The sequence below is a fragment of the Lacerta agilis genome, chromosome 18 (genome assembly GCF_009819535.1).
Source record: "Lacerta agilis isolate rLacAgi1 chromosome 18, rLacAgi1.pri, whole genome shotgun sequence".
Classification (NCBI taxonomy): domain Eukaryota; kingdom Metazoa; phylum Chordata; class Lepidosauria; order Squamata; family Lacertidae; genus Lacerta; species Lacerta agilis.
In genome coordinates, this window is record NC_046329.1 from 1,666,842 (window position 1) to 1,692,420 (window position 25,579).

The 25,579-nt window shown below is 51.0% G+C and overlaps 1 protein-coding gene across 1 annotated transcript in view; it reads right to left on the reverse strand.

Annotated features, from left to right (window-relative positions):
* Positions 1–4,060: 4,060 nt before the first annotated feature.
* LOC117039474 (WD repeat-containing protein 18-like) overlaps positions 4,061–25,579 on the reverse strand; it is a gene marked incomplete at its 5' end in the record, with an annotated part of 28,412 nt that continues 6,893 nt past the window's right edge. Inside the window, 5 exons of the mRNA XM_033136586.1 lie at positions 4,061–4,465; positions 5,548–5,616; positions 15,792–15,958; positions 24,304–24,428; positions 24,793–24,857. Coding sequence (XP_032992477.1) covers positions 4,334–4,465; positions 5,548–5,616; positions 15,792–15,958; positions 24,304–24,428; positions 24,793–24,857 — 558 coding nt within the window. The remainder of the gene's footprint in view (positions 4,466–5,547; positions 5,617–15,791; positions 15,959–24,303; positions 24,429–24,792; positions 24,858–25,579) is intronic.

The window sequence follows — 25,579 nt, forward strand, 5'->3', positions numbered from 1 at the left end:
GTAATGTCCCGCTTTCCCTTAGGTAAAGGTAAAGGTATCCCGACCGATAGGTCCAGTCGCGGATGACTCTGGGGTTGTGGCGCTCATCTCACGTTACTGGCCGAGGGAGCCGGCTTACGGTTTCTGGGTCATGTGGCCAGCATGACTAAGCCGCTTCTGGCGAACCAGAGCAGCGCACGGAAACGGCGTTTACCTTCCCGCCGGAGCGGTACCTATTTATCTACTTGCACTTTGACGTGCTTTGGAACTGCTAGGTGGGCAGGAGCAGGGACCAAGCAACGGGAGCTCACCCCATCGCTGGGATTCGAACCGCCACCCTTCTGATCAGCAAGCCCTAGGCTCGGTGGTTTAACCCACAGTGCCACCCGCGTCCCTTAGGACGTCCCTATTTTCATCGGAGAAATGTTGGAGGGTGTGGCATTGCTGCCTCCGATCGTGGAGGCGGAGCATCGCCGGCATGGCTAGTAGCCAAGAATAGTCTTACCAGACACAAAATTGTCCATTACGATGTCAGAAGTGGCTGGATCAGACCCCCCCCCCAAGGGGCCCCATCCTGCATCTTGTCTTCGCAGTGGCCAAGCAAATGCCCCAAGCAGGAAACCCACAAGCAGAACCTGAGTGCAACAGCAAATCTCCTTTGCTGCAATTTCCAGCAACTGCTATTTGAAAGCATCACTGCCTTGGTAGCTTGAATAGTTCACTTGTTTTTTGTTTTTTTTTGAAAATTCAGTCCGGGGTGCTCTGGGGACAGCGGAATAAACCCATCTGGCTGACGGGCCCCGTTAAAAACTCTTTAATTTGTGAGGTCGGGAACAGATCAAAATATGCATTCCTCCTGAAAACATAAAACAACCCTCAGCTCCTTGCTGGAACGAGGGGAGCAGGCACTGATTAAGCTAAAAGCATTATTATCTAAGCCTACTGGCATGCGAGCTGGGCAATCGGTCCAGACACTCTGGGTTATTAAGCCACACTTTAAATCAAAATGGGTTCTCCCACTTTTGGGGATAGCCTGCTGGGTCTCCCGCTCCTGCTTTAAGAAAGAAAATACTTTAAAAAGAGAAGAACTTAAGGAGAGCCAACAGCCCATCTAGTTCAGCATCCTGTTGCCTACAGTGGCAAAATACCAGGAAGAAGTTAGGAATCCAGATAGACTGCCTCTAACCTGGAGGCTCCACAAGGACATAAGAACCTGATAGCTGGATCAGGCTAACAGCCCATCTAGTCCAGCATCCTCTTCTCACACTGGCCAACCAGGTGCCTCTTTCCTTTTATGGTTTCCAGAAACTGGTACAGTATTCAGAAGCTCTGTGTGTGGATTCAGACTCTTGCAAAAGATGCTCTTAATCTCAGGGTCCGAGCCCCAAGTTGGGCAAAAGATTCCTGCATTGCAGGGGATTGGACTAGATGACCCTCGTGGCCCCTTCCAACATTACAGTTCTAGGATTCTATATAATTCTATGATTCTATTTTAAACCCATCCACATTAGTGGCCACCCCTGCCCCTTGTAATGGCTGTTCCTCCTTCATATCTTGTATTCTGGGGTAGATTGCGTTGGGATATGGAGGCTCCATTAAAAACACCATTATGGGTTATAGCAGGCAATATTATCATTGATTAAATTTGTATACCACCCTATACCCATAGACCTGAGGGTGGTTCACAACATAAAATCATGGTATAAAAAACAGAAAATACGTAATAAAAATAAGAGCAGAAAGGAACAACCAATCTCCCCTTCCACAACACATTTAAATCAGCCAAAGGTCTGGCTAAAAAGGAACGTTTTTGCCTGGCGCCTAAAGAGCCTAATGAAGGCTCCAGGTGGATCTCCCTGGGGAGAGCATTCTACAGAGGGGAGCTACTGCAGAGAAGGCCCTGCTCTTGTCTTGCCACCCTCCAGACTTCTCATGGAAGCAGCACACGAAAAAGGGCCTCTTAATGTGTATCCCACATGTTGAAGATGCCTTAAGCAAGTAGCAATCCCACCTCCTGGCAGCGAGTTCCACAGAGTAACGGTTTGCAAATAGGTCTTTTGCCTTCTGCCCCCCTACCATTTCCTCTAGGGGTGCGCTGGAGTTGCAAATGACTGGGCCACTACTGAATCAAGTTCGCCCATTCCGTAGAATTAGTTTTAACTGGATTTAGTATTATGTGTGACATTAATCGCCGATGCTTTGAATTTCATTGCGCTGTTCTCTTAGTGTGCCATGCAAACTGTGATTGCATTTTCCAGGGCAGGGGGCACTGGGGATGAGTTTGTGGAACCAAGGGGGACGGCGGCCGCCCGGAAAAAAGGCCAGGAGGCTGAACAGCCGGATATAAAAATGGCAGCCTCTGCCTAGCGCTGCTGCATTCCTCCTTCAGGGAGGAATGGCAACCAGAAAGCGATCTCTGCATCCCAAGGCGCCTATTTGCTCGAGGAGGAAGCTGCTGGTCCCACCCTGTGCTCAGAGAAGCAAAGGCCCCTTCAGGAAGCCAGGATGAGGACACTCAGCCCCAGGGGCCGAGATTTCAACCCTCGTCTGGAGCAGAGAGACGAGATCGAATGGGACGTGCACAAGCCGCTCCCGTTGTGCAGCAGGGGAAAAAAGCACCCAAGATCAGCTTGCGAGGCCACATCTTCCTTGGAGGTTTCTAAGCAGAGGCTGGGTGGCCCTCTGTCACGGATGCCTTAGCTGAGATTCCTGCATTGCGGGGGGTTGGACTAGATGAGACTGCTGGGGCCCCTTTCAAACCACAATTCTAGGATTCTGTGTACTGAGCGATGCGCCCTCTGCAAAGACCCGGAGGCAAGCGGGGAATTCTCTCTGCAGAGAAGTGCCAATGGCCACCAACCAGGGCTGTTTGCCCTCTGCCGAAGGAGGAAGCACATGCCTCCAAATGCCAGTTGGGTCCTGCTGGTGGGCTTCAGAGAAGAGGCATCTGGTTGGCCATGGGCAGGGTCTCAGGGCAACAGATGCATTCAGGGGTAGGCTGCCCCTGAATGTGGAGGTTCCATTTAGCTGTGATGACTAAGGGCAAGGGGAGCCTTCAGTATTCAGCTTCTTTGAATGTCCTCGAGTTCTAGTGTTGTGAGGGGGGGCAGGGGAACCCTTTCTCTAGTCAACTTTCTCCATGCATATTTTTGTATGCTTCAATACTGTTGCCTCTTGGGCACCTTCATTCTAAACACTCCACCAAAATGCAATCTCAGTAAACAGTCCTTTATTTTAAAAAAGCACAAAACAAAAAAACAAGAAATAAAAGGAAAAGGATTTTTTTTCTGGCATGGAACCAGAGGTATTTCTTTTAAAGGAAGTAAAATTAAGAAAGACAAGGGTTGTAGGGGAAGAGAGAGGACAGGAAGGAGAAGCAGATTCACCAGACTACAGAAAAGCAGTTTGGGATACGGAGCTGCGTGTCCTGACCAACAAGAGGGTTAAAGATACGATCTGGCGCACCGTACATGACGGAGCTGTGTAATGGTGAATTTTAGTGGTTCAGTTCAATGGCAGGAAGGTCTAATTTGCGCAGGCTCAATAGAACGTAAATAAATAAATCTCTCCCTGCATGTAAAAAAGGCATTGGGGGTGCATAACGAGGGCCCCTCCCCTGAGTGGCTACCTTTCATACAGCAGGGAGCGCTTGGGAGATTTGTGCAGTTTTTAATGAAGGGAGAGAAGCACAACTCACCCGGAGAGGTTTACCCAGCCCAGAATCCAATGCCTCATTTCTGCAGCCTGTGGAACGATGAAACACAAAACTCTCTCCTCTCCCCCCCCTCACTTCCAAGGGGGGGCTCTCTGTCGCTCTCAAAAACAGAGTGTTAAAAGGAATTGAGGCCTCTTTGCTGATAACAGCTTTGGACTGTTCTCCTCCTGGACGGACAGCGGCCAGGAGATCTGCCTGCCGGTTGGGGAATGCCAGAACGGCTGGTGAACCCCCAAAAGCCGCCTGCATGCCCCCTCCCCAAAGGAAGCAGGCGTGCTACTGATCATCAATGCCTGGCAGCAAAGGCAGTGGTGGAGCAGCAACAGGGTCGCAGGTTGCATGGCGCGGCCCGCAATCCTTTGCGGAAAGGGCCCGTCTGTTTGTTTGAGGAAGAGGAGCAGGAAGGGGGAAAGGCCATGTCTCCTTGCAATGTCCTGTTGGAACCATCCTGACTTACACCATCTCTGCCCCCCCCCCCCATTTTGGATGTATGAACAGTGTTCCTGCCCCTCTGATCAGGGAAGAGGTTTTGGCACCCAGGCGCTGTGTGTGGCTGCTGCCAGGTTCTTGTCCCGAGGGGGGCAGCACTCTGCTGCCACCAGGCTGGGCTCGGAGGAACAGGTCTGTCCATCCCCCCTGCTATTTGCCCTGCTTCATGATGAGGCGGCTGGAGAAGTCGAAGAGGCCTTTGTTGATCTTGCGTAAGGTGCCCACCTCTTCCTCCAGTTGAGTCACTTGGATCTTCAGCTGCTCCTGGTCGCCCATCAAATTCTGCAAGGGAAAAAGGGGGTTGAAAACTAAATGGGGAGTGGAACCAGGGTGGGAGGAGAAGCGGAGGAAGGATCAGAGTATTGGCTCAAGGCGCTGCCTTCGCCCGTCCTGGGACCCTGATCTCAGAGGCAACAAAGGCAGCTGGCGTGAGGGCCACAGCGACCCTCCACCCCTGGCAAGAGGTGGAGAAAACCTGCCTCCCACCAGGCAGAATTTGAGGAATGGCTCAATTCAGAAGAGGCACTCCATCCTGGGATGGCGAAACCCACATCCATCCGGACGGCATTGCGACTCCAGCTGCCACAAGCCTCTGCCAACACAGCTAGCGGCTGTAGAGGCCGCCCATGCAGACCCTTAAGATAACTGCATCCAATATAGAACTGGCGACTCTCTTCCCCCGCAGGAAGCTTGCCCAACCCTTTTCTCACCTTCTGGTTTTTAAGACAAGGGGCAAGAAAAAGAGCGATGAAGTCGCTTTGGGGTCAACACAACCAGTTTGACAGTGGAACCGTCTCCCTCAGGAGGTTGTGGACGCTCCTTCCTTGGAGGTTTGTAAGCAGAGGTTGGGTGGCCATCTGTCAGGGATGCTTTAGCTGAGGTTCCTGCATTGCAGGGGGTTGGACTAGATGAACCTCAGGGGTCCCTCCCAACTCTAAGATTCTATGCTTCCCCTCACTGCTGCCACTAGAGGCCCAATCTGATTTTTCACGTTTCTTTTTTCAAAAAGCACATCTTGCCACCTGGCATTAGGCTTTTATTTCTCAAGGTTTTTATTTTTCAATTTCAGCTTTTCAAGGGGAGCAAAGTGAAGGATTACCTGCCGCAGTGCACAGTGTAGGAATCGCTGGCCTACTGTTAAAAAAACAATGCCAAAACTTCACTGCAAAGCAAAATGTTAATGGTATTTTAGTGCGGCTTATACACCTGCCTTGTTTTTATTGTCTGTGTATGCAAATGGCACAATGGTCGACTTAACTAGCAATAAATCTGATTTGGTCAAGGAAAAATAAAGTCTGCAATGTGTCAAGATCAAGCCTCTCAAAACTCAAAATTTTGCCTGTTGTAGGGATAGAGAGCCTCACCTTTTCTCTTGTCGCACACATCTGCGAGTACAGCCGCTCTTTTTTCTCCAAGTTGCTCTCTCCGGATCCCTGTGGGAGGCAGAAGAACAGAGGGCTCAAGATACAAGCCAAGGATATTTTTTGACAATGCCACTGTGTAGAAGACTTATTGTCAAAAGAGCCAGTCTTACAGATGATCTGAGCAGCTCAAACAGTAATTGCAACCCAATTGGAAACAGGTGACAAATCATACATAGGGCGCTGGGTACCCATTGCTCTGGAAAATGGGAGGAAATTGTGCGTAATTTGAGATTTTGACCACAACTCCCATGCACTTTTTATATGATTTGGCATTCCTTTATTACATACACAGAGAGAAGGACCATCATTTTCGAGACCCTTGCCACAAGCCTGGCAAATCTGGCATGGAATTGCAGAGTTGGAAGGGACCCTGAGGATCATCTAGTCCCACCCCCTGCAATGCAACCCCCTTGCGGGGATTGAACCTGCAACCCTGGCCTTGTCAGTACCACACTCCAACCAACGGAGTGACTCAGGCTGTCCCCACTAGACTTGAAAACCAGGTAATGCCTATATCCTATACACATACTTTTGTTCTTTTGACCAATGTGCAACTGTACCTGTTCTATAGCTTTGTTTTCCATGTTTAAATTTTTATCTGTTGTTATGTTCTTTTTCTTATATCAAACACACACACAAAGACACTACAGCATGAAATAAAAAAACGCCTAACCCCCCACCCAGAGGATACAAGAAGCTGCCTTACACAAAACTAAGCATATAGCCGTCATGGTTCCTACACAGCTATTTTAAATACATACGAGTCGGACTGTTGGGGCCACCTAGCTCAATATTCCCAGCATGGGCTGGCAGCAGCTCTCCAGCGTTTCAGGCAGCCCTCCAGGGAGACGCTGGGGACTGAGCCTAGGACTGAGGTGTGTCCCAGGTTTCTTGGGTCTGCTTCGGTCGAGGTGATGCCAAAGGCAAGCTGTGGGTTTAAGAGCCACACCCCAGGAGCAAAAGCTGTATTCCAGCATAATGGCGGGGAGGGAAGCCGAAGAATTTCAAGTGCTCCCTGATAAAGAGTTTCAGCAGCGCTTAAGGAAGAAGCTCAAGGGATAATCTCTCACAAAGAGATCCGGAGAAGCTCTGCCAGCCTTGGAATTCTTTTAAAGGAAGAGGATCACACCGCAACAAGAGTGATAACAGGGGACAAAACGATTGTGTGCGAGGTTTTCTTTTTAGAAGGCATCAATCAGAGAGAGAGAGAGAGGACTGATACGATCAGCTGGCCGGCCATGAGAAAGGAGTGACAAGGCAGGCCGCTGGAGGGAGCAAGGTTTGAACATGCCTTTCGACAGGAGAGAGCAGCAGTAAATCACACCTAGCGACTTGTAGTCAAGTCTTTACAGTATTAGCAAAAACAGGATCTGCACAGGAGCCCCAGGTCTAATGAGCACAGCAAATAATCTCTGGTAGGTCTTGCCCCCATGAAGCAGTTGCTGCTCCCCACAGCTGTCTAAGTCCTTCCTCTCCAAGGTTGTCCCCAAGCAATCGGAGACTGGGCCTGCATGCAGCCAATCTCTCCTGGTTCTGGGAGACCAGCGGGGAGGGGAGCCGTTTGCAGCAGGAGGGGGAGACATCTGTGACTCTTTACCAGCCAGACTTCCCCTCTGCCTCCTGGCCTCCCTCGTCTCCTGCTTCAGTTCCTGCCCCCGATTCTGGACTTCCCTCTGCCACAGACTCTCCCTGCACACTGAGCCCTGTTACCCCTCCAGCTTCTGATACTTCCTCCCCGCAGGCTTTTCCCTCTGACCACTCACTGTTGCCCCACCACCACGCCCTGGGCTCTGAGCCTTCCTTCCTTAGGGTTCCCCCAGCTGGTACCCCCTCATTCCTCTTCCTCTGCCTCCAACCAGTCCCTGACACCTTGTGGTCAAAGGCAGCTTTGCCATTTGGCATGCCAAAGCTCAGCACTCTGTGCCCAGAGAGCCGTTTTGGGACTCTGTGCTGCTGCACACTGAAAGAGAAGTGTCGGATTTGGGGGCAGGGACCCCTGGGTGCAGGGACCAAGGAGCGTCATCTTCTGGCTCACAGGAGTCTCCCCAAGCAACAAAGCGCAGAAGAAATTACTAGCTACGTGAGGCGAGGCTTTCTCTACCCGGCCTGACCACACAGGGCTCCTTTCCTGACCACAACAGCCTCAGTATTGTCCACACAGACTGGCAGCAGCTCGCCAAGGTTTCAGGCCCCACCTGACCATGACATTAGTGGGGAACTGGACCAGGGACTTTCTGAAGGCCAAGCAGGTGGTCTGTCAGCAAGCTGTGGCCCTTTCCTTCGAAATAATGCAAGATTCTGGTCCTCATGGTTCCAAGCAAAGAGCTGATCTAACCAGGAAGGTGCCTTATATGGAGCCAAACCATCAAGCTGTCTAGCTCAGCCCTCTCTCGAGATTCGAACTTGGGACCTTCAGAGTGCAAGGCAGCTGCTCTGCCACTCTGCCACCTTGCAGAAGTGACTGAAAACCTGCCTCCCGTCACCAGTGGGAAAGGGAAAACCTCCCTCCCCCGCACCTCGAGCCTGAGCAGCAGTAGCAGCAGCAGCAGCAGCTCATCGTGAACTCCAGACACGCAGCCCGAGACTCTCTGTTCTAATTTCGGAGCAGACACGCAGCCGATAATGGGAGATAGAGGAGATCTTTATCCTGCGCGCAGGACGGAGGGGATCCGCAGAGCCCAGCTCTGGCGCTCTCATTCCAGCCTCCCCCCATCATCTCTAGATTATTACTGTCTGCAAAAGGAAGACATTGTGTTATTGGGGTTTCTCTCCCTCTCTCAACGCACACAAAACACACACAGAGAGGACCTTCACAGCAATATCAGGATTTTACTTTATTGCAAGGAAGAAGAAGAAGAGTTTGGATTTGATATCCCGCTTTATCACTACCCGAAGGAGTCTCAAAGCGGCTCACATTCTCCTTTCCCTTCCTCCCCCACAACAAACCCTCTGTGAGGTGAGTGGGGCTGAGATACTTCAGAGAAGTGTGACTAGCCCATGGTCACCCAGCAGCTGCATGTGGAGGAGCGGAGACGCGAACCCGGTTCACCAGATTATGAGTCCACCACTCTTAACCACTACACCACACTGGCTCTCTCCTGGTTCTCCTGGAAGCAGCGTCCTTTTTCAAAGGTGACAGAAACTCTTGCTTCTCTCCCTCTGCCCCTCTAGGGCCTTCTTCAACTTCAAGGACATAATAAAGATCAGGCCAGAACTGTAGAGTTGGAAGGGACCGTAAAGGTCATCCAGCCCAACCCCCTGCAATGCAGGAATCTCCGCTCAAGCGTCCATGACAGATGGCCATCTGCTTAAAAATCTCCAAGGAAGGAGAGTCCACCACCTCCCGAGGGAGACAACAGCTCTTCCATGTGCCAGTCCTTTAGATATTTGAAACTGGCTCTCCTATCTCCTCTGAGTCTCCTCTTTTCCAGGCTAAACATACCTAGCTCCTTCAACCATTCCTCATAAAGGTTTGCTTCAGCAGCCTGTTCTCACAGCGGCCGACCAGATGCCCCAATGGGAAGCCGAGTGAAAGAACCCTCTCCCCTCCTGTGGCCTGGGGGGTAGGCAATTTCAGTCCCTGGACCTCTGAAGTCCCCCAGACCTCAAGATGATGTAGCTATCAGTGTCTCCCCCCGCCCCCTTGCCCCAGGCACCTGCCCATGTTGTCTTGAGATTTTCATTAAAGCTTTCCATACTGCAACAGGATAGCCGCTTCAAAAAATACAAATGGAATCAATAGAATGTGGAGTCCTTTCTTAAGTCTACCTGCCCAGGCTGCCTTGGGCGAGGTGGGGGGCAAACATGGGAGGGTCTTTTCAGCTGTACCCTCTACTTGTGGGGGACATGATCTCTCTCTCTCGCCTGCTCTGACACTTGATCTAATAATCAATAATAGTGATTTCATTAATTATACCCCACCCATCTGACGGGGTTGCTCCAGCCACTCTGGGCGGTTCCCAACAAAATACTAAAAACACAACAAAACACCATCCATTTAAAACTTCCCTGCCTTTGTGTCTTTCTGATGCCAAGCAGATGCGTTTCTCATTTCCCCAGGTTTTCAACCTCTGATTTATTTATTTTCTGTCAACGCTGGGTTTTGTTTTTTTATTGAATTGTGCTGCTTTTTTATTGCTGTTTTACGGTCTGTGGTAAAACCGCCCTAGAAAATGTTTCCGTCAGAGGGCGGTATTAAAAAAAAAAAGCTATGTTTTAAAACAAACCAGGGACAAAAAAAGACAGCCTCAAAAACAAGCGAAAGAACCCTCAATTCAGGAGCGACAAGCGAGATGGTTCTGCACAACTGATGCTGATGCCTTTTCAGAATGCAACCAACGGCTCAAAAAATGCTGCATCAGAAGCAGTTAGCCCCACGAGCAGAAGCAGTGATGCTTCTGGACTCCAGCGGCTTGTGTCCTGCTTTCTGGTTTCCCATAAGCACCAGGTCGGCCACCGTGAGAACAGGAGGCTGGAACTGAGGGCTCTCCTTTGGCCCCTTCATGGGCTCTGAAAAGAGAATTGACCCAAAGTAATCCTACGCTGGTGGTGCTGTGGGTTAAACCACAGAACCTAGGGCTTGCCGATCAGAACGTCGGCAGTTCGAATCCCTGCCATGGGGTGAGCTCCCATTGCTCGGTCCCAGCTCCTGCCAACCTAGCAGTTCGAAAGCACGTCAAAGTGCAAGTAGATAAATAGGGAAGGTAAACGGCATTTCCGTGCGCTGCTTTGGTTCGCCAGAAGCGGCTTAGTCATGCTGGCCACATGACCCGGAAGCTGTACGCCGGCTCCCTCGGCTAGTAATGTGAGATGAGTGCCACAACCCCAGAGTCGGACATGACTGGACCTAATGGCCGGGGTCCCTTTACCTTTACCTTAATCCTACTTTCTACAATGGCCCTTGTGGGCTTATAGCCGAATAAAGTATTATCTATCTATCTATCTATCTATCTATCTTTCTACGATGGCTATGTTGTCCCTCCACTATCACACTCAGGAGAAGGATATGGTCGGCAGTGTCACAAACTCAGATACACAAGCCAGGCACTCAACGACCCCTTAAACCAAGGTTGCAGTTGCCAAAACAGAATGTCTAGATGCCATTTGGGGGCAAGATGTTTCTTAAGTCTTATTTTTCAAATGACTGACTGACTTTGATTGGTTCTCAGTTAAACATCTGGCTAGTTCAAGGGACAAACTTGAGCTGGGTTCAGTGGCAGAGCTAGCCATTCTGGCACCCGGAGTGGCACACATGTCGTGCACCTGGGGGAGGCATGATCCTTCCGGCGGGCGGCGCGATCCACCCAGGGGGGATTTTGTCACCCTCCTCTGGGATCACACCCGGGGCGAACCGCCCCCACCATACACCCCTTCCTACGCCCTGGCTGGGTTAAGAGCTTTGAGAACATAAAGAAGAAAAGTCACTTGATCCAGGGACAGTCCACATATATATCGGCCCATTCAGACCTCTTTTTCTTAATAGTGACACAGACCATCCATAACGCAGGCATTCACAACTCTCAGCAGGGCAGTGGGGGAAGCGAAGACAAGTGACAACAATTCACTATAACGCTGTTCACTGCTTCTGCTCAGGCTGCGCTGAAAAAGCATTTTGGCTGCTGAAATTCATCCTGATTGTGCAGATAAAATATAACAGACAGAATTCTACAGGATGGCGTATTAGTGTGTGAAAACAGTCCAGGTCCAAGGATCCCCAGGCATGCAGCTCCAGATGGTGGAGATGTCAGGTGACATCCTGGCACCCAGGAATTTTCACTTGGTCGCAAGTGGCTGATAGCCAGGTGCAAAATGCACCTGTAGCCGGACTAATTTCAAACACTGCTGGTTGGCCACTGTGAGAAACAGGATGCTGGGCTAGATGGGCCCTGACTGGCCTGACCCTGCAGGACTCTTCTTATGTGTTCTCACAAGTTTTCAGTCTCCCACCCTCCGCCAAGCAGTCATGAGGGCTAGAATCTTGTTCTGCCGTCAGGATTCTCCCAGACTCCCCAAGATGAGGGGGAGCTGAAGTTTCCTAAACCAATCCAACCTGAACAACCACCTTTCCTGGTTCGGAAACATCCTTCCTCTTGCTGGGTGAACAAGAGACATCGCACCTTGGAGGTTTGGGGCCGCTGTCAACGTTGCAGAGGAAAGGAGCAGGTCTGACAGCGGACGCTCCTGGGAATCTGTTACAAGAACGCTAGATGAGATACCTGGCGAGAGCCTTGGGGTGGGCAGCCAGACACTTTGCCTGATGCAGCTCAAGGAAACTCGGAAGACGAAAAAAAGGACAAACTGTGTGGTGCCAGGGGAGAGGAGGCCTCCCTTTGCAAGGAGCTAATCCATCAAAGAAGACGGCCCCATCAGTCTCGCAGGTGGAGAGAGAAAAATGACAGGCAGGAGAGATAACACATCTAAGCACCCTTTGTGTTTTGGGGGGGGGGGGGAGAGAAGACAGGCAGGAGAGGAGAAAATGCCTCCACAGTGAGCGATGGTTAACAGGCAAGGCTGATGAAATGCCGGCTTCCCTCGATCTCCCTCTGCTTGGAGCAACTGCGAGAGGGCATTGGACGCAACCCCTTGCTAGGAAAACGAAATGCATTCCTGGCAAAGGGGTGTTGGCGGGTTTGAGTGGGGAGGCTGAGATTTTATGACATTGTGGGTGACATGAGAGCAAAGCCACCTCCCGTTTCCCTGCAGTCAGGCAGCCAGGCGTCCCCGGAAAGCTCGCCAGCGGGACCCTCTCCCCACCCCCTGTCTACCTCTAGTGTCCCTGAAGCCACGTGGTCTCCACTCAAAGCCACCTGCATGAACCCAAGAGAAGAGTCCCAGGCAGAAAGGAGAACCTCCTGGATTGGAGCAGAGGCCTAGCTATTGCGAAACCCAAGCCTCAAGGATGGATGGAGGGATGCTGAGTAGACTCTGCTCAGAGTCAAGGGAGAGAAAGGAGGCAGGGCCTGTCCGACAGCACCAAGAGTGCCCCACCGGAAGGTCTCTGTGATCAAGGCAGGGCAGAAGGAATCGGGCACTCCTTGAGGCACTTCAGATCTAAGCTGTTGGCAGCTTTGCAGACTAACACAAGGAAGGCCCGGTTGGAAGATTCAAGACAGATAAAATAAAACCCTTCGTTAAACTGCGGAACTCCTTCCCACAGGAAGCGGTGACGGCTAGCAACCCAGGTGGCTTAAAAGTGAATTGGACAAATGCATGGTGAAGGAATGGGCTATCAAGGGGCACGGGCCAGGATGGTTATGCTCTGTCTCCATGGTCAGAGGCAGCAATGCTTCTGAATCCCAGTTGCTGGAAACCACAGGAAGGGAGAGGGCTCTTGTGCTCCGATCTTGCTGGTGGGCTTCCCTTTGGGGCAACTGTTTGGCCACTGTGAGCACAGGATGCTGAGCTAGATGGGCCACTGGCAGGGATCTTACTGGCCTCCCCAACTCTGGAAGTTAATTTATGTGCTACGGCCGACTTCGTTCCTCGAGATGCCAATGCGCGATGGAGATGTTCCAGCCTATAACTGCCTCAGTGCCCAACAACAGGATTATAATACACTCCCTCTCTCTCTCTCCTGCCAACCTGTTCCTTTCCCTGAGGGATAATTGTACCAGAACATTCAGCCCTGCCTCTCTCAGATCTGCATCGCCACTTCAAGCAGGGAACAGCCACCTGCTCCTGCTTGCATCGGAAGGGTAAGGAGGCTTGGCACATAGGCATGCAGAGCTCAGAGGTGTGTTCCCTTCGCCAACCACGCCTGGGTCCCACTTCCGTACCCTCTCTCTCTCCCTCCCCTGCTATAAAACATGTCTTTATTTGGTTTGCTGTGTAATCAGAGAAAGCAGTTGCAAACCGCAAGAAAAAACCCAACTCAGCCCTGTAGACCTGAAGGAGCGTCTCCACCCCCATCGTTCAGCCCAGACACAGATGTTCAGCTCTGAGGGCAGTTCCCTTACTGCGAGAAGTGAGGTGAGAGGGAACCAGGCAGAGGGCCTTCTCGGTGGTGGCACCCTCCCTGTGGAACGCCCTCCCAGCAGCTGTGAAGGAGACCAATAACTATACAACTTCTAGAAGACATTTAAAGGCAGCCCTATATGTGGAAGTTTTTAATGTTTGGTGTTCTATTATGTTTTTATGTGTTGGAAGCTGCTGAGAGTGGCTAGGGCAGTGGTGGCGAACCTTTTAGAGACTGAGTGCCCAAACTGCAACCCAAAACCCAATGATTTATCACAAAGTGCCAATCCGGGGGATAATGGGGGAGAGTTGTTGAACTTATATCTGCACTTTATGTATAATATTTTCAAAATAAATAGTTGCCTTTCTTAAATTACTGATTTACTAAAATTCAAGAAAACACAAATTGCCTCCAGAAAATGTAGAATTATATACATGTTACTTAAGAGGCAATTCAAAGGCTTGAATAACTTTCGGAAACTTTGGAGAGGTTTTAAAAAGTGGTCTTTGCTCTCTGCCCTAGTGCTGAAAGGAAGAATCCTATATTTGCATTATTGGGTGGTTGCGGGGGAGTGAGGAATATGGTCTTGTGGAACCACTGCTGTTTCTTGTGTGTTACCAAGAAAGGAGGGATTAAACGAAGGCTTACACAGTCACAACAGCAACCTGGTTGGGCGCTTGGCTGAGCAGCAGAAAAAGGGCAGTTCAAACCCCACCAAGCCTGGAAGGGGAAAGCGCCACCGCTCACCACCTGCAGGGAGTTTCGCAACAGGAACCAAAGGAAAGTGACTGCTGGGACTCAAGCCACCACCTGGCTTGTCGTTGTTGCTTTAGAGTACTTTCCGGGTGGAAAGACAGGAGGGCTTATCACCTCCTTGAAGCATGGGCTGCTTAGTGCCGCCCCAGGAAAGGTTTGCTCGGGAGGAGGTGAGCTGCGTGGAATTGAAGCTCGCGTGCGCTTCCATGCCTCGCGCAGCGCAACCCTGCGCAACTTTGTGCAGAAACATCCCCAGAGAAACGAGTGAAAGCACCGCCGGGCACTTCGAAGGCGCCTTTTCCACTCTCCCCGCCCTGTTGGCTGCTTCGTTTTCCTCTGTGGGCGAGAGAGGGGCGCAGCCACCCCACACACTCTCCCCTCAGGCTCCACCTTCTCGGGAAAGGAGCAACTGGCCCCTTTTCTCTCGCTCTTCCCTACACAAAACTTTGTCTCCCAGCAACTGTGCAGGCAGCGTCACTTCCTCTCCCTGCAAGCCAGCCCTCGGTGGGCGGGAAAAGAAGAGGGCTCGCTCTGTGTCTTTGCAGGCTGCTCCGCGCGGGGACCAGCCACAAAACGAGCGTCCTATTGCAGCAGCAGCCAACCAGCTGGTTGGCTGGCACGAAACTCTGGGGAGTGTTTCCAGCTCATAGCGGTGTGGGGGGACACCCAACACACACACCCCGCCGCTGCGGCTGGCACGCACTATAGGGAACGTTTCCCGCCCGCTGCGGCATTTGGGGGGGGGGGAGAGGCTGTCACCTTTGCAAACTACAAAAAAACGAACCTGATGGGGCGATGGCGCGCGTGCCCACAGAGAGGGCTCTGCGTGCCCACTTGGGCACGCGTGCCATAGGTTCGCCACCACTGGGCTAGGGCAACCCAGCCAGATGGGCTGCATATTATATTACTACTACTACTACTATTATTAAATGCAAGCAAGACAAAAGTCCTTTTTAAGCCCTCTGCCTTGCTGGGGGTGGGGGACAAGGCCCTCTCCACGTGCCAGTTGTGGCATGGGCTTGTGAGATCTTCCTGTGAGATCTCCCGAGAGCATCTCTAGCCAAGAATCATGGGCAATCGTCTTCTCTGAAGTTTGAGCTGTGAGAGTGGAAGAGCAATGAATCTTCTTTTTGTTTCGCTTTCCCCCTTTGTACATTCTGCTAGTTCAGACACGTCCCGCTCTCTATTCTCCACCTGGGCAGCCAATAGGCCTTATTCTTAACTCTGACCCGCGCATCGCAAGGGATTGGACTAGACGACCCCTTGGGTCCCTTCCAACTCGTATGATTCTACGACTGTGCCTTTCTGACCGAGGATCAAACACTGGGAAATAGCCACAAATCTATGTGTCTTAGTGAGACCTTTATGCCAGTGGACCTGGGGCATAAGCATTCCACCATCCTTTTGCCCACCATCCTCAAGGGCAAAGGGGGGTTTCTGGCTTGGCGGTCACTTGGTCCAAAGGCTCCCCTACCTTCTGATGCATCCCGAGGCACAGCATCATCCCCTCGCTTGCAGGGCTCCCCGCGTTCTCCATGGTGTAGAGGTGGCGGCTGAACTTGGGCAGGGGGACCCGGGGCTTGCTCTCCGGGTTTAGCATGTTGGCTGGAGCCAGGGTGATGAAGGCGTTGGTGACTGGACCTGCAGGAGCAAATTGGAGGGAGGGAGATATTTAGCGGCAAGGTATGCTTATGGCAGGGCTAAGAAGCATGTGGGACGCCGTTTGAGGGGCTAACTGCAGAATCATAGAAATTGGGAGAGTTTTAGAAGAGGCCCCCAAGGGCCTTTTGAGCACAGAGCTTGTGGACCCTCCTCTGAAAATGAATGAAGCAAGATGCTAGTCCTCATGGTTCTTGATAAGCAGCCTTGTGCTGAGTCAGGACACCAAAGCCATCCATCTCAGGACTGGGACTGCCAGCAGCTCTTTGGGCTTTTGGACGGGGAGTCATTCCCAGCCTTTCTGCACCCAGAGCATGCACCCTTCTATTTAGGAGACAGGCCCCACAGTAAGGTTTCTAGTCCTCATGGTGATTTAAAGGGGAAATTTAACAGAGGCACAGGAAGACTGCCTTAGACGAAGCCACACTTTGGGCTCATTTTGCCCAAGATTGTCTGCAAACAGTGGTTCTCAAACCTTTTCCAGCTTGGTGCCATAAACTCGCCCCGTGTGCTCACTACTCTGCACAACACAAAGCATTATTCAGAGCAGCGGCTCGCACGGCCCACTAAGGGAGATGATGACACGATAAAATTCAAAACAGCGGCAATTAATTGCCCGTTCACTCAAAGCCCAATTAAAAATAGTTCAATTAATCCAACAAAACTTGATCCAGGGAGATGCCAGCTTTCCAGAGCCTGTTTGTCATTTACAGGGACCCCCTGCTGCCCCCTAGCAACCCCCACTTAGGTAATCGCCCCACCCAGGGGGCAGTACTATTCTCTTTGGGAACCACTGGTCTACACTGGATGGCAGAAGCTCCCAAGGGCTTCAGGCAGGGTGTATTTTCCAAGCCCTGCCTGGGGGAATAATGGAAGGGACCCCTGGGGGTCCTCTAGTCCAACCCCTTGCAGTGCAGGCATCACAGCTGAAGCATCCATGACAGATGGCCATTCAACCTCTGCTTAAAAACCTCCAAGGAATCACATCTTCTCTCCACCAGAGAAGCCAGTGTGGTGTAGTGGTTTAGAGCAGTAGACTCATAATCTGGGGAACTGGGTTCGCGTCTCCGCTCCTCCACATGCAGCTGCTGGGTGACTTTGGGCTAGTCACACTTCTCTGAAGTCTCTCAGCCCCACTCACCCCACAGAGTGTTTGTTGTGGGGGAGGAAGGGAAAGGAGAATGTTAGCCGCTTTGAGACTCCTTCGGGTAATGATAAAGCGGGATATCAAATCCAAACTCTTCTTCTTCTTCTTCTTCCACCATCTTTCCCCCTTTTGGCGGTTCTGCTCTACAGAATCTAAGGCGTGTGTGTGTGTGTGTTTGCGTTCCTCCTTGCCGTCAGCTCCCCTGCCACCCCTCCAAGCTTCTCCTTCAATTAGCTAGGAAGGCATCTGGAGGGGACCGGAGGGAACCGTTTGGAGACCTCCCCGGGGGCGACCCCCACAGCCCCAAGCACCGCGGCCTCTCCGTCCTCTGCCGAGCGAGCCATCCATCACCCAGGCCCCGGTGCGCTCCCAAGTTGTCTCGCGGTAATGATCTATCGCACACATCCACTCAGCGGAGTTAATGAGCGCTTTAATTACCGCATTTACCCACACGGGCTGCTGCCAGGCTCCCGACCCCTCCCTGCCACAACCTCAGCTCACCTCTCTGCACTCACAAATTGTTGAATCCATCGCCCTGGCAAACTAAGTGGAGGAAGAAGACTTAGGAAGCAAGAGGCCGGGGCCGGGAATGGCTTGCTGGGTGGGCCAGACAGGGTCCTCAGCTCATCGCTCACCAAGCCAGGCGTTATTCAGTATATATACACACGCACACAGCGCGTCCAGCAAGCCTTTTCCCCCTTCCCAACCCATTTGAGAGCAACACCCGTTGGAAACAGCAGCCAGTGGCAGCCGGAATAACAAAATTCGAATCCCTCAGCCATTTCTTGCTTGCAGCTGCCAACGGCTCAAGGCTGGTCTTTTGACTCTTCAGATCTATTTCCAGCATTGTCCCTGTGTGCTTTCTCTCCAACCCCCCCCCCCCCAAAAAAAACCTGGCTCTGCCTTTGGAGTTTGCATGCAAAACCAGGCAGACCTCCGCAGTGCCCACAGCTGGAGCTCTCAGGAGCTTTCGGTTAAGTGTGCCCCCCGCCACCCCCCCCATCTGCAAGGCGCTGGGGCAGAACAGGGGGCCACACCCATCCACCTCCATTTCCCAGTGGCAGGGAGGCAGGTCAAAGAGGATTTGTCCATAAACAACTTTTTAAGAGCTCAGATGAGCCTCTGGTTCTATTTATTTATTGCATTTCTGCCCCACTTTTCTCCAAGGAGCTGAAGGTGCTGTGCGTGGTTCTCCTCCTCCCCATTTTATCCTTGCAACAGCCCTGTGAGGTAGGTTGGCCTGAGAGAGGCTAGCTTCCAAGGCCACCCAAGTGAGCTTCATGGCTCAGTGGGGGGATTCGAACCCTGGCCTCTCTCCCAGGTCTTAGTCCCGATGCTTTAACCACACTGGCTCCCCCAACTGAGTGTCAGGAAGATAGTAAGTTCTGCCTCGGACTGGCCTGCGGCCCACTGGTACTGATGGAGAAGGCATCAAATCATGCATTTCTTGGAGAAAGCATTTCTTGGTATCTGAAGAAGTGTGCATGCACACGAAAGCTCATACCAAGAACAAACTCAGTTGGTCTCTAAGGTGCTACTGGAAAGAATTTTTGATTTTGTTTTGGAGAAAGCAGACAGAGAGCAGCTTCCCTCCTGCTGTCGTAACATTATAGCTTGTGGGAATCAAATGAAGCCGGAAGATTCAGTACAGGTAAAAGGAAATCCTTCTTCATCAAGGTAATAGTACCACTCTTTTCTGCCTTGGTCAGACCACACCTGTAGTATTATGTCTGATTCTGGGCACAATTTAAGAAGGATGTTGACAAGCTGGAATGTGGGCAGAGGAGGGAGACCAAGATGATGAAGGGTCTCGAAACAAAGCCTTATGAAGAACGGTTGAAGGAGTTAGGTATGTTTCATTTGGAGGACACTGAGAGAAGATAGGAGAACCATCTTCAAATATCTCAAGGGCTGTCACATGGAAGAGGGAGCCAGCTTGTTGTCTCCTGCTCTGGAGGGCAGGACTCGAACCCATGGCTTCAAGTTACAAGAAAGGAGATTCCAACTAAACACCAGAAAGAACTTTCTGACCGTGAGAGCTGTTCGACAGTGGAACGGAATCCCTCAGGAGGTTGTGGTCTGGATGGCTGAAGGGTCTGATCTGAAATAGGCATGTGCTGATGGAAAATCTCTCGGGTTGTTGTGAAGTGTGAAAAGCATATTTCACCCTGTCCACTTCTGGCACTCCTGTTGAATCTATGCATGAGTCACTGCCTTGGGCATGCCTCCTAGGGAGTGGAACGGCACCTTGCACAGGAAACGGAGTGTGGGTGTTCATTCTCTGCCCATGTTCCCTGTGCAAATCACTACTGCATTCCCAAGGCAGCAAACCCAGGGCAACAACTCATGCAGAGGGGCAACAGGAGCCCCCTGCTTTCACTACTATTACGTTTGCGTGACCAAAGAATCCTATGGCAACCCGTGCCATATGTGGCGGGATTAATTGGGTCCTGCCGAGGTGAGGCTGGAGCAGAGACTCGCGCAGAGAAGTGGCAGGCACGCTCATGGGAGACTTTTGCTATTTAACTTGCTCATTTCTCGTTTCACAGCTCCTGGCTCGGGGATTATTGACCCAAGTGCTGCTCCTGAAGCTGGCAAGTACTTAAAACCAGCTGCAGCTTGTTACAAAACGAAGGATGGCCTCTCTCTCTCCTCCCGCCACCCCGGAGCTCAGTGGAAGTGCCGGACACAGAATGTTATTAAATTACCCGAGTTTGAGCGGCACTCCAAAGCCTCGTTATTAGGGCTGTCTCGCCGCTTGCACTGCACAGAGGATTTACTGGTTTCTGTGCCTTGGAAAGAGATCAGTTCTGAAGGCATGGAGCAGATGCGAAGACAGGTAGGCAGCGCTCAGCAGCACAGAGCAGGCCCCCTGGCAGGCGCTCAGGGTTTAGCGGGTGGGGAGGAGGGAAGCTCCGAGGACGATGTTGAAAGGGGGGGGGGGTTTAGAAGAAAAGAGAGACGTGTTGCGAACTGAGCTGCCAGCGGCAGCGCCTTATCAAGTGTTCTGCGCAGCCGAGATAAAGGATGTTAATGCCTCCCCGGGGGCACCGATAACAGCGGAGAGAGTTGCCAACGCCTGGACAGGATTCTTTTCGGAGAAGGGAGAAAAGTAATTAGACATCTGGAGGGGAGGAGGGAGGGACGAACAACGCCGTTATATAAAGGACAGGAAGAAAAGGGCTCTTCGCCCTTTTGTGAAGGGGGGAGCAGTTCAAAACTAGTTTGGGGACACTCCCTGTCCTACCTGGACCTGGGACCTCGTGCCCTTCCGCTAAAAGTAGGATTCCAGTCCTCATGTTTCTGAACAATGGGCTGGTTGAATGAAGGAAGCTGACTTATGCAGAGCCAGGCCGTTGGGCCTATTCAACCTCAGTGTTCAAAGAACTGTAGAGTTGGAAGGGACCCCGAGTGTCATCCAGTCCAACCCCTTGCAATGCAGGAATTTCAGGCCAAGGGTCCATGGCAGGTGGCTATCCAAACTCTGCTTAAAAACTGCCCAGGAAGGAGACTCCACCACCTTCCGAGGGAGACTGTCAAACAGCTCTTACTGTCAGAAAGTTTCCCCCCCCCCCTGATGTTTAGACAAAACCTCCTTTCTTGTAACTTGAAGCCTTTGGTTCGAGTCCTACCCTCCGGAGCAGGAGAAAACAAGCTTGTTCCCTGTTCCACGGGACAGCCCTTGAGATATTTGAACATGACTATCCTATCTCCCCTCTACTACTTCAAGCGCTCCTTGTAAGGCTTAGTTTCCAGACCCTTAATCAGTCTACACACGGACTGGATAGCAGTGGCTCTCCAGGGGTTCAGGCAGGGGGGATGCTACCAGTCCTGCCTGCAAACTGAACCTGGGACCTTCTGCATTCCCAGCAGAGGCTCTGCCACAGAGCTATGGCCCTGGGTAGCACCCAACTGCATCATGCCAGGCACAATCAGTAGCAGGTCTCTGAGCTCCAGTCCACTGCACTGCTCCTGTGCCCAGGGAGAGACCTGTGTGGTAGAGAAAGGAGTTTTCAGGGGCATCAGGCAACTTCAGCCTGGAGAAGAGAAGGCCGAGGGAATGGCATTATGGCTATCTTCAAGTACAGTCGTACCTTGGATCTCAAACCCGGAAGTGAGTGCTCCGGTTTTCGAGCTATTCAACAGTGGAAGGTGTTTGGTTCTCCTTCTTCAGAGGTTTTTGAATAGGTTGGACGGCCCCCTGCCAGGGATTCTTTAGTTGTGAATCCTGTGGCGACGGGATGCTGGACTCCCGTGTGCCACTGGGGTGATCCTGCGAGGCTCTTCCTAGGTTCTTATGTCCCTTCCAGCTCTACAATTCTACGATTCCATAACTGGGACCCCGAGGGCACCCACTGGCACACAACACTTCAAGGGGACATGCAGCCACAGGATGGAGGAGCAGCCCTGGAGTCAGGACACACAGAGTGGCTGGGGAAACCCAGCCAGATGGGCGGGATATAAATAACAAATTATTATTATTATTATTATTATTATTATTATTATTACTACCACCTGCCCACACTGGCTGATTCCCGGAATCCTAACCACCCACACCAGTTTTCCAAACATTGCTGCACCACAAAAGGTCTTGCGAAACCTGGCAGTTTTATCTCCCAATCCCCTTTCCTAATAAAACTCGAGCGAAAATAATTTGCCTCTCCTCTCCAGGAAGGAGTGGGTGGACAAGGGCTGCCTCCCCATTGGCCGACGCTGAACCAACCCTCCCCTTGCCAGCTGCATTGTTATATCCTGGCACTTTTTTTCTACCCAGGATTAGGGGGAAGAGGGTGCAGGCACCAAGCGCGGCTCAGCACATTGAGAAATTTACGACCCTCAAGTCAGATTGTGAGGTTTTTAAGATTCAGCCATGCAGGCTTTATGGCTCCTTTTCTCTTTGCCAACGCAAGGCTTTGAGCATCGCTTCAAAACAAAGCAGGGCACATGCCAAACACACGCACACAACCAGCCAGGGCTAAGAGGATTTTACAAATTGTGTCGTGGGGAGAGAACAGTTTTGCCCCTGGACAGAGATAGCTAAAATGAAGATTATGTAAAGGTGACTCAATATGAGGAAATGGTGGCTTGGACACTTCTCCTGTTCAGGGAGAATTCCAGAGGAAAGGAACCCAAAACGGTTTGCTGAGAACACCTAAAAACTCTGCTCTGGAGTAGGAAGTTCAGCAGCCTGGTATAAACAAAATATTTTGGGTATCTGAGCTGGGAAGGGCACCTCCCAGGAAAGGGACTCTGATCCTGAAACTCCAGGAGAAATTCTGCTAGGTGGACCACGGGTCTGATTTGGCATAAGGCAAAGTCCTCCATTCCTATTTCAGCTATTTGCTTGGAAGCATGAGGACTAGCAGGGCGGCTCACTTTTACTCCCGGCATCTCCAGGGCTGGGGAAAGAAACTTGAGTTTTTAGTGTGGCCGCTGCAGCCCTCTAGAATCCCGGTTACCAGCTGAAATCAGAGCATCTTAACATTCAGCTAGATAGCAGAAGGGTGGTCTAACCCACTGAGACTCTTGGGCTTGCTGATCAGAAGGTTGGTGGTTCGAATCCCCGCGACGGGGTGAGCTCCTGTTCTTCAGTCCCAGCTCCTGCCAACCTAGCAGTTCGAAAGCACGTCAAAGTGCAAGTAGATAAATAGGTACCGCTCCGGCGGGAAGGTAAACAGAATTTCTGTGCGCTGCTCTGGTTTTGGTGTTCTGTTGCCCCAGAAGCGGCTTAGTCATGCTGGCCACAAGACCCAGAAAAACTGTCTGCGGACAAACGTTGGCACCCTCGTCCAGTAAAGCAAGATGAGTACCGCAACCCCCGAGTGTTAGAATCCTAGAGTTGGAAGAGACCACAAGGACCATCCAGTCCAACCCCCTGCCAAGCAGGAAACACCATCAAAGCATTCCTGACAGATGGCTGTCAAGCCTCCGCTTAAAAACCTCCAAAGAAGGAGACTCCACCACACTCCTTGGTAGCAAATTCCACTGTCCAACAGCTCTTACTGTCAGGAAGTTCTTCCTAATGTTTAAGTGGAATCTTCTTTCTTGTAGTTTGAATCCATTGCCCCGTTTCCGCTTCTCTGGAGCAGCACAAAACAACCTTTCTCCCTCCTCTATATGACATCCTTTTATATATTTGAACATGGCTATCACATCACCCCTTAACCTTCTCTTCTCCAGGCTAAACATACCCAGCTCCCTAAGCCGTTCCTCATAAGGCATCGTTTCCAGGCCTTGGACCATTTTGGTTGCCCTCCTCTGGACATGTTCCAGCTTGTCAGTATCCTTCTTGAACTGTGGTGCCCAGAATTGGACACAGTATTCCAGGTGAGGTCTGACCAGAGCAGAATACAGTGGTACTATTACTTCCCTTGATCTAGATGCTATCCTCCTATTGATGCAGCCCAGAATAGAGTCGTTCGCAACTGGACTTAACTGTCAGGGGTCCTTTTACCTTTACCTTTTTTACTCTGGGTAAAACTTGAGCTGGATGCAAGCTATTGTGCTTTGATTTACTGAGCTTGCAATTCCCTGCCTTTTCTGCATTTCATCTGGTCTTATGTACTACACTGGTAGCTTTTCAACAAAGAGCTTGATAAACCTGCAAAACAAATATGCAGAACTGGCAAAACTAACAGCAAAATTAAGAGACTCTAACAGTGTGTGTTTTATGGAAGAATGGATGCCTTTTTCGGACTATTAAAAGAAATATTATAGCATGATGAACTTGCGAGGAGGATTTGAGCTATGAGCAACAGAAGGAATTGGAATATAATATTGTGGTTGTGATTCGATAGGCAGAAGAGAAGGAGCAGCAGAAGAAGGAGAGATGCAACAACTCCGTGGAAAATGGGGTGGGAAGTCGAGAAAATCAAGAGAAAAGACGAAACTGTGTTTTGGTTGTATATGTTGAAGATGTTGAAACTTAAAAATATATAATTTTTTTTAAGAAATGAACAAACGGACTGTAGGGAACCTGCCTCACACAGAGAGTCATCTTGGTCCACTTAGCTCAGGGCTGCCTGTGCTACTTGGGAGCAAGGTCTATTCAGGGCCCCAGGCGGGAGTTTTGCTCAAGAGATGCCAGTGGGGGGTCAAACCTGGGACCTTCTGCATGCAAGGCAGAGGCTGTGCTGCAACCCTTTGCGGAGGTGCATGCAGGCACACAGCACTTGCGTACCTTTGTAATTCACCGTGCGTAGACACTGCTTGCTCTGGATGTCCCACAGCCGGACGGTTTCATCATGCGAGCCGGACAGGAGCAGGCTTCCGTCGGTGGAGACGGAGAGACACGTCACCTGGTTCCTGGAGGGAAGACAAAGGGCCTCCAGGCTGTGTCTCGAGCGTAACTGAAGTCATCCCCATTGATAGAGGAAGGGGCTGAGCATGCTACAGGATGCGCCCGCAACCCACATGTCTGGCCCCTCCCTTCCAAAGCCCCTTAGAACCTACGGTTTATGTTGGGACGGACAGCCCTCAGACCTGTGTTTTTTGTGCACCTTCTCCTGAGTGCCGTGGCCTGGCTGGAATTCCGCCCATCCGATCAAATTAGAGAATTGTGGATTTGGAAGAGACCCAGAGGGTAATCCAATCAAACCAAAAATCACCGCACGTAGGTAAGAAAAAATGTCCCTTTGTTGCTCTACCCCACCTTTGCCGCAGCACTCACCGATGCCCTTTGAAGATCTTGGCAGAATCCCTTTCTGTCTGGAAGCCTCTCTCCCTTTGCACGGGCTGAGAGAAAGAGGAGGGGGAAGTTACAAACTATATTTTGAAGCACTGCCAGGAAAAGTGGGTAGGTGGGAACCAGGAAGCTGCCTTAGGTACTTGGGTGGGGCTGCTGGTTCACACATCCAGGAACTCAGTTCCGGCCCCTCTTAGGTGGGCGCCATGCCCATTCTAAGAGAACAAGGGAGGTGTTAGTGGTCAGTTCCAGCTCCTCTTTTTTCTCGAAAAATAGCACTGCATACAGAGGTGGCAAATCTCCCCCCCACACACACCATTAGTCAAGTGTTTTTTAGTGATGTTCAGTGACTGGCATGTGGGCAGACCCACCCACCTGTCAATCACCGAACATCACTAAAAAACACTATGAGTGGACTCTCCACACCCTTCCTACGGCAAAAAGACTGGTATTGATGAACTGGAAAAATAACAATGCAGCTCGCTTTAATGATGGAAGATATGTACAACTTTGGTACACATGTGTTCATGTGTACAAACATAGGCTTGCCATGGACAAATTCAACAATATTTGGAATTCATTTTATCAATACCTGTTAGATTAAGGTCTGGTTAACTACAGTATCAAAATTTCCCTGCCTTTTTGTGTGTGTGCAATGTACACAATATTTTTCCCCTGTATTGTTTTCTACATTGGTACTATCTGTTTCTTCTCTTTTTTGTGTCTTATCTTACTCAGTGCACTTGTAATTTTGCACTTTTTATTTTGCAAT